The sequence below is a fragment of the Magallana gigas genome, chromosome 7 (assembly GCF_963853765.1).
Source record: "Magallana gigas chromosome 7, xbMagGiga1.1, whole genome shotgun sequence".
NCBI classification, from domain to species: domain Eukaryota; kingdom Metazoa; phylum Mollusca; class Bivalvia; order Ostreida; family Ostreidae; genus Magallana; species Magallana gigas.
The window spans coordinates 33248751-33259276 of record NC_088859.1 but is presented as its reverse complement, the minus strand read 5'-3'; the positions used below and the strand labels follow the sequence as shown (position 1 = coordinate 33259276).

Here is a 10526-nt window from a genome sequence, read left to right as displayed (position 1 = left end):
ACGGACTGCACGAAATAATCATGATGCTGTCAGACTCAAAGTCTCACAGGAGACGATTTGGCTGTTTCTTTAAGCTAACGTACTTACGTACATTAACAGTGATTTAGTGAATTTGACTTACTTTTGATAATCAATTTATTAATTAGTCAAAAGAAAGAGGTAAATATAAATAAAAAAATGCTTTCTTTGATGATTGATTCTGGTTATGAAGGTAGCGATCATTGCAGAAAAAATTTACATAACCCGCTAACGCGGGTTATGTATTTTTTCTGCAATGTCGCTACCTTCATATCCCGAATGAATCACCAAAGAAAGCATTTTTATTGTTTAAATGAATACACGAGTATATTTACTTTAATTTTGTAATATTAAATGAAACTTTTAATCTCACATAACTAATTTGATATGTACTTTTGAGAAACACACACACACACACACACACACACACACACACACACACACATACAGATATATATATATATATATATATATATATATATATATATATATATATATATATATATATATATATATATATATATATATATATATATATATATATATATATATATATATAAAAGAGTGGAAATAATGGCTTTATATAGGCAAAAGACAATATTTCATGCAAATAGACATCAATACTAAAATACAGATATAAGCATTGAATGCTTATTTTTGGATGTCGATGGTCCTATGACACACCAAGCGGTGCAGATAAATTATCATACTGCGCTTACGCGCGGTATTCAATTTGTCTGCACCGCTTGATGTGTCATAGGACCGACGACATCCAAAAATAAGCATTCAATGCTTAAATATACACACACTGTAGGTAATAACCGGGATATATGCAGTTATTTTCAAGTCATTCTTTCCATCCTAGTTAACCTTGTGACTAAATAAGTGAATTTTCTTTCAATCAAATCTTAAAGCCATTTGTTTTATTTAATATTTAAAATTCTTAGATGAATTGGTCAATCCTCCCTCAAAAATAAGAATAAAAAGATTAAAGAAACAAAAAGAAGAAAAAAGAGAAAAAAAATTCATTTATATCACATTCTCAAAGAGTTTGAGTAAAATTGTTGTGTATGAATGTTGCAAACACAAAAGTGTCAGAGTTTGATAAATCTTGATAATTTCAATAGGCCTATTACGGTTTTCATGTTGCAAAAAGGTCTATGTACATGTATATGTATTGGCATACGTGTATGCTGTGACACTTTATCTCGAAACTTGTGTGAAGGAGAACAATGAACCTTCATAGAATGCTTTTTGACGACGAAAAAAAGACACCCAGTAATTACTTAGAACACGACCCTTTTGCCTGTATAGAAAAAGTGTCATGACCACAAGAATCATCACATTCTAATACGTGTAGATAAATAGCCCCCGCGTTGAATTACGACACTTTTAATTTTTTCGAGTTTTTTTTTTGTTGCCGTAAGAATTTCAAAGAGAGACTGTTCTTTCTTGTACGTAGCATCGATTTTGAAATAGGCACATCTACTCCAACATCCTGACAAGCAAAGAAACACTTAGAGACATTATCTCTCTCGCTAATCTCTACAATCCTAATCGGGTGACGGCTTATAGTATCATGCTAGTGGAAGGCTTATGCATATTAAGTTTTTTGATTACTAGTATCCCCCCACCACCAACAAAAAGTGGGAAAGGCTTGTTCGTCCTAAATTTACTTTCTTTAGGCCTATGTTCTATTTCGGAACAAGTGTATAAAAATCACAGACGTGAACTATAAACAATAAAATATATATTTCTTAGGAGTTACATAAGAGCTATGAAGGTAGCGGGCATTCTAAAAAACAGGTTATGCATTTTTTTTTTAAATTTTCTCTTTGGTTTTGCTATGCTCGCTGCCGTCATACCCGTATGAAACATCAAATAAGCCATTGGGTGTTTAAAAGTACAGTCACGTACTAGTTGTGAGATAAAACTGACTGAAATCATAAAATCTTTGTAACACATACAACACCACGACAATGCCACGACATAATGATAGATCAGACAAATACATGTCTTAATTTGGCCATCATGCAAGAGATTGTTCATACAGGTACTTCATCGAAAAACTTTTATTACTATTGTTTCTCTTTACTTCCGTTGTATTTCCATTGTATTTTCTTACTGTTAATAAATGATTCTAACAAAAGGTCAAGATATGTGAAAAATGGTTGGTAATATTTAGAACCGTGTATATGATGTTTATAGTGCTTCACGGATCCACCGTACAAATGGAATGGAATGACACGATGCAGTCCGAATGGCAAATCGTAACCTGTGTGGTTCTCTACAAGAAGCCACACGAAAACCGGAACAAACAACATCCGGGTCAAAGGATGACTCTGGAACAACTTGAGCGCAAAATTGGCGGACAAAATTAATACTATTCTTTCAACCACCGTGAGTTTGTTGGTCACGTGAGGATGCATGACGTCATGGTGATGGTGGTGAGCGTGGATATTTCGAAAGAGCCATAAGTTTTTGTGGAAAAATAGATGAACAATGAAAAAGAAGACATCGAATGTCATGATAGAGGCAATGAGATCAAACAAAACGCGTCCGAGCTCTGGCGGATCCAAAGGTAAAGCCCGGGTGTGTTGTATAACGGACTGCTCTTTGGCTTTCCATATACTTGGATCCACACCGTGATATTTTTTGACAGTAACTGTATCCAGAAACATTAATGGCGCCATATAAATCACAGCTTCTTTCAACATCCCAAGAACAGTTTGATGCACGTATGTAACCGACGGATCGATTTTATATTTGTTAAAACTCGGTATAAAATGTATAGCAAATGGATATAGAGGAATAATCCAAGCAAAGCAAAACGTGGCCCACCAAGTTTCAAAGTACACGGAATTAAAAATCCAAGATTTTTGCAAAAACAGCCAAGAACTGTTGATGGTGTTTTGAAGGATTTCACGATAGAAGACGCAAGAAACGGAAATGAAAATAACGATGATTCTGACTGCCCAGGTAATGCACGTGTCCAGGGAATGGTCACGACGCTCGACGCTGACGACATCCTGGGATTCTTTGGTCAATGGAGCTGCACTGTTTGTACTTGCGATTGGAGATTGCAGGTCTGGAAATCTGTTAGATCTTCCCATGTTTCTGCTGATATCTGCAATAAAGTATTAAGATTGTTCTTTAGAGTGTGGACAGCCTTTATAGGCTCCATAAGTTGGTTTGTAAAATAAAATATTTTTTATAGCAACATCTGTGATAAGTATTAAATTGTTATACCAACTATAAAGACTAAATTAAGCCTTGTATCTTTTTCAAAGTATATTATACTTTACCTTAACGATACAGCTTCTAAATCAATCGATATATTGATTACCGTACAACATCAAGACATACAACACTTTTTAAGAGTAGCAAATTATATTTCTCTAAATCACAATATGATTACAGTTTAGGATCAGTTGTAAAAATTATGAAATGTAGCAGTTATTGCAGGTTCGTTGTTAAATGAGTTGATTGGATAGAATGGTTTGAACATTGTCTCTGAATGAATTCAATACTTGTTCTAAAACCTGACCGAACTTAAATGCCCTTCATAGCTCAGTGCTTGCTTCGCTTTGACGAGTCCTTAGTAACGATACCGATCATCCACAGCTGTTTCTTTATCAAGCAATGATAAAAGTAACTTTACGGAAGAGCTGCTAATGCCATGTTTGGATATAAATACCATGCAAACAATAACTTTCGTCCTCTGTGATAACGGTGATCAAATGACAGCAGTATTCAATAGAAAATCATGTACATGTACTCTCGTAGAACGAATGGATGTAATTATATTCAAATTCTACGTTTTAGACTTTAAGATATTTAAAACAAAAAAATGAAACTTCAGTAATACAATCACCCAGGATTTCTCCAAAAACAGCAGTTTAAAAGTTGAAATAAAAGCAATTTACAATTGACTTACGTGGTTTGGTCTCTCCGGCGACATGGGAAATGATTACACGGGTTTATGTTGAACATTATACTTCATCAAGGACCTCTTCCTCGATGGCTTAACACTTGAACCTTGACGCATAAGAGAGTGACCTCATGCATTCATGTCCAAAAGCAAACACTTAGCATCGTTTATATAAGTGGGCGGGGGAGGGGGCAGATCTTCCTTAAAAAAACCCACCAAAACCCTAGCAAAAGACTAATTGACCATTACTTAAATTTCTAATTCAGGGGGAGACTTAATTCCTGATGCTAAGTACCTGAAATGTTACTTCATTTACTTAAATTATCAATATCCATCTGCACTTGTTAAATTATATCTCACTGCCCTCTACACTCGCCAGGCTATTTTCTTTCAAAATATGGAATCTATTGTATAGTAGCATGTATGCAGGAAATTGCATAGGTAAAATGCAAAATTAATCAAATAGGGTTTTGGAAGAATTACCCCGAATTTAACCATCAATAGTGACCTACACACTTCAAAGAAATTCACGTCCATGCAGATAAAGAAAACGGACAACTTACCTACAATAACCTTTTAAGGCGTGTGCATGCTTCCTAGTCCTGAAGCGGAAATTGAAGGTCTCAATTTGAACAGGTACATCTGTTCCCACTCCACCTGCAGACCTCTTATTGATAACTTTATACTTTTACTCACCTAACCTCACCTGCCTGATCAGAGTCGTACACGTGTTTCATCGATCCACGTGTATATTTCAAATCAATGTCACCGTACATACGATACAAAGGTGTATAATACACGAGTCAATATAGTCCGCTATACAGATACATTCAAATAATAATGACATGTACATGTATCAATGATGCATAGGTTGCAGCTTGCATGCATCTTTTGTAGCTCGAGTGAACTGAAGTATTTGACATTTGTAATTTTTAATTTACTGGCTGGGTGTAAATACAAAATTAATTTGCAAAATCATAAATTGTAAAATTTGTATTTGTAATCACTCAGTAAAAAGAAAATTTAACAATATGACAGCTTACTTTATAAAATTAATGTGAAATGCATATTTAATGCATATTTGGTTGGCATACATGTTATTACGGGCTGTAAAAGTATCTTTATATCACTTGCACATTTTCATCTTCTTATTCGGTGTCCTTCATTCGTGATTGGCATGTATAATGTGGACAAACAATAAAAACCTACTGGTCTTTACTATGATACATTAAAAGTACAGTTGTACAATCCGGATATTTAAGATTTAACTTAAAATCTGATTCCACAGATCCTAGACTTAGGCATCATGTAATCGGGTATCATATGGAGTGCTTTTAACGTAAAATGGAGGGAAAATCCAGAAAATAGTCAAGCAAAGCAGTGAAACATCGGGGGTAAATAATTTTCATTTAAAAATGTGGCTTTCTTAATTATAAAGTGATGTACTTGATTTGGGTATGTTTGAATCATAGCTTCCGTAAATGAGAGTGAAGAATGGAATTTATCAAAATATAGAAAAATGGATAATATAAAATGTCGCCGTATAAGCGACGAGGCCCTTCATGTTTTGTTTGTATCCACTGTCAACTTGACAACTTGACAAATATTCAACATTCCCTTTTTATCCCATATCTTGATCTCTCAGACTGCGTTAAAACTGTTCCATTTCGGTGATTACGGTGAATCATGATTCGTACCTCATTGGCATGCGCGGATCAAGAAATTTTTTCTAAAGGATGGGCGAGAGGGGGGGGGGGTGTCCGACGGTAATTTGAGGGGTTTTTTTTTGGGGGGGGGGGGTGTGTGAAATGTTCACAAATCACGTTCCTCTTTATTTACATGCGTAAGAATTTTAATCGGAAGAACACTTCGCCTACTAAAATTAAAGGAAATATCCAAAAACGGTGCGATTCATCCTTTATACCATGTTTATTGGATGTAATAGCTAGACAAGGATAGCACACGCCGAGCATTTATTTTAGAGGAATCATTATACTTGTTCTCGACTCAATGGAAAAGGCCAAGTGACGTCGTTATGATTTGAGTTGTACTCAGTCTCAGTGTAGTTTACTTCTGCTTGAATCACAGTATGAGACTCTAGTCCTTATTTTTTTTTTTTTTTTTTTTTTTTTGGGGGGGGGGGGTTAAAAAATTAACTATCATTTCTAAATAATATCGATTTTGTACAATCTATTACGTGCACATTCTTTTATGAAAGTTGGTGGAAGAGTAATGCAAAGTTTATTATAGTATGATAAAGTAATGTTGGAGAGAAACTGAATTTTGCAACTTTAAATAAAATAAATCATATGATGTTTTCGTTGTTAGAAACGTGGAGACATACAGAGCTGAGCTTCGTTTTCTTTTGAAGATATACATGTAAATGTAGGACTGTGATAAATATTGTTACTTTAGCTGTTTAGGATCCAGCCCTCAGAATATTCTTACAAGTTTTCAAGAAGACGCCATGAATCTTTTTTTTTCTTTTAGTTACTATCGATGCCATGTATTATTTGGTTTTGGGTCTAATTGATTTTCAATAACTACGACATTTTATAGTTTCTGTATTGACATGAAAAAGTGTCCAGTCCAGTTTTGTTGTACAGTCAGGTACAATTCATATAATTATCAACAACAAAAAAACCAGCATTGGTTGACAATTGACAATAGTGCATATGCTGTTCTAAAGTTTTATTAATACTACATGCATATACATGTATACTATGTATACTGAATCAAAAACATAAATATGTACATGCATTCTAGAGTAATCCGTTTTCGTCCGATTCGACTTCACAGTCTATGACCTCCGAAAGTGGTGAAGTTCGGGAAAGCGTCGGTGCCAAGCGCATTTGTCCTTATCCACACCTTGTCGCCTTTCTTCAACTTTATCCTATACCCGTTGCAGTACATGGGCGCTCGGAGCTTTCGCGTTTAGATTTACAATAGCTAAATCCGAAGACGGAGCCATTTTTGACAATGCCCGTATGAAATGCGTCCCCGTTGTCAACGGTTATGGTCATAAACACCATCGTCCGGCGCGGTGAAGATGCCAGTTTCCCCATTATACCCGTCCCCTTCGTTCAGCAGAACATGGTCAAACTTGACAACGTCGTGTGCCGGAATGTTCACAAGTCTCACAGAGGCTCTTGCTTGAAACGCTATAACTTCCTTTTTTTCTGAAATTTAGCAATTTACATATAATTAAATTATTATCTGTAATTCACTTTTTTGATGGAAATTACAGTATAGCTCTTATTTCTAAGATGCAAAATACAGTCCTGTCTGAGGAATGTTGACCGCGTAACCAACCTTCCCAGTCTTCCCATTCTTGTGAGTGCACCATGCCCGTAACACATACAATAATCCCCAAAACCCAGATCTGATCAGCAACCTTCATTCTACATTAACAAAGAAAAAAAATAGAAATAAGATTACTAGTTGCAAAAGAATTTTATAAATTATTTTCTTTTTTACTTTCCGTAAAACTAATATTCATTGACAATATACTAGTTTTCCAAATGCTTATTAATTAAAGTGACATAATGGCTCAGAAAACATTTTGTTTTCATGTCACGATGTCACTTGGTTGCTCAGTACACCTCGAACTACATTAAGTAATTTGAATTCTTTAAACAACAGCTAGATAAAAAGTTAAGAAATAAAGAAGTGTTAGGCAATTTTGGATAAATATTATCTGCATCAAAAATTTATTTCACCAAATATGAACAAAAATCCAAGCTACCGGATTTAAACTCGTGATCTGCGGTTTACATGCCCGATACTTTTAACCACTGAGCTACGGGAATGATGATGTTCAATCAATTCGACTGATGCAAACAACTTAACAAAACATTTAAATCGCCATCTTGCGAAGTTGTCTTAAAAACATAGTAATGAGCTACATTAAATTCAATTTCGTATTTCAAAATTGAAATTTATTGTCCATTTTTAAAAAAAAGTAAATTGATAAAAAAAAAATATAAAACATTAATTATTAGGAGTAATAAATGAAAATAAAATTCATCAATTATACATACTTGTATGATATCATAAATACATTCTAGGGTACATTAGAATGTTCAGAAAGTTTTAGTCCATACCTTGGAACAGTTTTTCCCTTGTTCGTTACAAAGAGAATGAAATGTGATTTGTAACACATTATAAATGATAACTGAATCCAAATCAATAAAAAGTACCACATCACAATCTGTTTACGACACGCTAAAACGAAATCAAAACGTATCAGGAAGTATTCAAATTACAGGCCGATATTTGTTGACCTTACCTTAACAACTGACAATCCCAGTATTTTGTTTAAGTTAATTATATCTTTAAATAAGACTTGGCTAAAAATTTCTTAAAATTCTAATGTACATGTACCCAAGAACACGTATATGTATCATACACGTATGACTGTATAGTTAAAGAATTTTAGAAATAAGTATTTAAAAAGTTTTTTCTGAAAGTTTGTTGATTTGTCGCTGTTTTCACTATGAAGTCTTTGATGCAGAACTTCGAAAGTTAAATTATCCTTATTTACAATTGCAAGGAATCATTCGAAAAATAAAATGCCAAAAATTCACACAGCATATTAAAATTTTACCAAAATATTGTTCTATCGGGGGAAGTAAATAATAAATGTAGGCTACACAGAAACGTGTAAACTCTTTACAATTTCAAATTCTTCTCATAAATTGTAATTGAAAGGTAATTAAGGCAAAATTGTGTGCGTAGCATCTGATGGGGAATCATATGGTAGATTTTTTTTTTTGGTAATTTTATTCGTGGCAACCACCCCCTGGGGCCATTTATGAGTGAAAAACTTCCCAAAGTACTTATCAGAGATACGAAGTACATTAGTTATTGCGCTGTTAAAACAAAGAAGTCCCTGACAGAACCGTCGGGGTCAGGAGTTCTGATGTTAGGGCTGGACTCGTTTGGCCACGTATACACGTACTAAATACTACTATCATCAATATGCATCAAGGTGTATCCATGGGGCATCTGTCGATATTGATATGGATTAAAGTACATCATAATTTAAATACTTTTACCGGTTTAAAATTTTCGGTAATTTTTTTTATTAAAATCCCAAGCGGGATTCGAACTCATGACTTACAGATACGTAGTGAATACCCAAAGCCACTGCGCTACGCTATTATATGGGAAAGAAACTATTTATAAAATTATATTTGAAAAAAAATCAAGAGGCCCATGGGCCACATCGCTCACCTGAGGAACAATAGGTATGATAAAATCAGCTTAATGGAGTCACAATACAAACTTTCTGGACAATGTACAATAATACATGTAGATCCTGTATGAATAAAATCCATTTTCCCCCTGGATATTCTTTTGTTTATAATTATTAGTCCCTTTTCTAACAGGATGATTTTATAATCATATCACATGTTAAGTATAGCAGTTCTCAAATAGATCCTTAACAATAGTTTATATATGGGATATAAACCTACATCAAACTCTGAACCTTCTTGTGAGGCTAAAGCATTGTCCTGGGGCCAAAGTCTTAACAATTATAGAGAATCAACTGGCTGATTAGTTTCTGAGAAGAAGATTTTTAAAGATTTACTCTATATATTCCTTTGTTAAACTTTGACCCCCCTATTGTGGCCCCATCCTACCCCCGGGGGTCATGATTTTCACCACATTGAATCTACACTACCTGAGGATGCTTTCACACAAGTTTCAGCTTTGCTGGCTGATCAGTTTCTGAGAAGAAGATTTTTAAAGATTTACTCCATATATTCCTTTGTTAAACTTTGACCCCCCAATTGTAGCCCCACCCTACCCCCGGGGGTCATGATTTTCACAACTTTGTAGCTACACTACCTGAGAATGCTTTCACACAAGTTTCAGCTTTCCTGGCTGATTAGTTTCTGAGAAGAAGATTTTAAAAGATTTACTCTATATATTCATGTTAAACTTCGACCCCCCATTGTGGCCCCATCCTACCCCCGGGGGTCATGATTTTCACAACAGTGAATCTACACTACCTGAGGATGCTTCCACATAAGTGTCAGCGTTCCTGGCTGATCAGTTTCTGAGAGGAAGATTTTTAAAGATTTACTCTATATATTCCTTTGTTAAACTTTGACCCCCAATTGTGGCCCCACCCTACCCCTGGGGTCATGATTTTCACAACATTGAATCTACACTACTTGAGGATGCTTCCACACAAGTTTCAGCTTTCCTGGTATTATGGTTCGTGAGAAGAAGATTTTTGAAAATTTCTCGAAAATTTTCATAAATTCCTAATTATCTCCCTTTGCAAAAAGGCGTGGTCCTTAATTTTCACAACTTTGAATCCCCTTAGGCCAAGAATGCTTTGTGCCAAGTTTGGTTGAAATTGGCCAATTGGTTCTTGAGAAGATGTTGAAAATGTGAAAAGTTTACAGACAGACGGGCGCACGGACGGACAGATGGACAACCAACAAAATGTGATCAGAATAGCTCACTTGAGCTAAAAAAAAAAATGAAATCCATGGCCCATTTTTTTTTTCAGTTTTAAAATGGGGACCAGACTCATAAATTGTGAAATCCATAGCTCCTTGGT

General features: G+C 34.8%; 1 protein-coding gene and 1 non-coding gene across 5 annotated transcripts; both read right to left on the bottom strand.

Annotated features, from left to right (window-relative positions):
• Positions 1-755: 755 nt before the first annotated feature.
• On the bottom strand, positions 756-4665 carry LOC105336654 (cholesterol 25-hydroxylase). 4 transcript variants are annotated; one of them, XM_066067001.1, is made up of 3 exons: positions 4513-4656; positions 3956-4056; positions 757-3145 (listed from the first exon to the last, which is right to left on the bottom strand). In XM_066067001.1, the coding sequence occupies exon 3, from the start codon at positions 3129-3131 to the stop codon at positions 2097-2099; it is 1035 nt and encodes a 344-aa protein (XP_065923073.1). In that variant the 5' UTR covers positions 3132-3145; positions 3956-4056; positions 4513-4656; the 3' UTR covers positions 757-2096. The 4 variants fall into 4 exon arrangements, with proteins under 4 accessions (XP_065923074.1, XP_065923075.1, XP_065923073.1 ...); XM_066067002.1 differs by lacking the exon at positions 3956-4056 and having other exon boundaries at positions 756-3145; positions 4513-4665; XM_066067003.1 differs by lacking the exons at positions 3956-4056; positions 4513-4656 and adding an exon at positions 3324-3889 and having other exon boundaries at positions 756-3145.
• A 2013-nt stretch (positions 4666-6678) lies between these two features.
• On the bottom strand, positions 6679-8168 carry LOC105336653 (uncharacterized). Its single transcript, XR_010707814.1, has 3 exons — positions 8053-8168; positions 7262-7350; positions 6679-7128 (listed from the first exon to the last, which is right to left on the bottom strand). It is a non-coding gene; the product is annotated as an uncharacterized protein (transcript).
• Positions 8169-10526: the final 2358 nt, after the last annotated feature.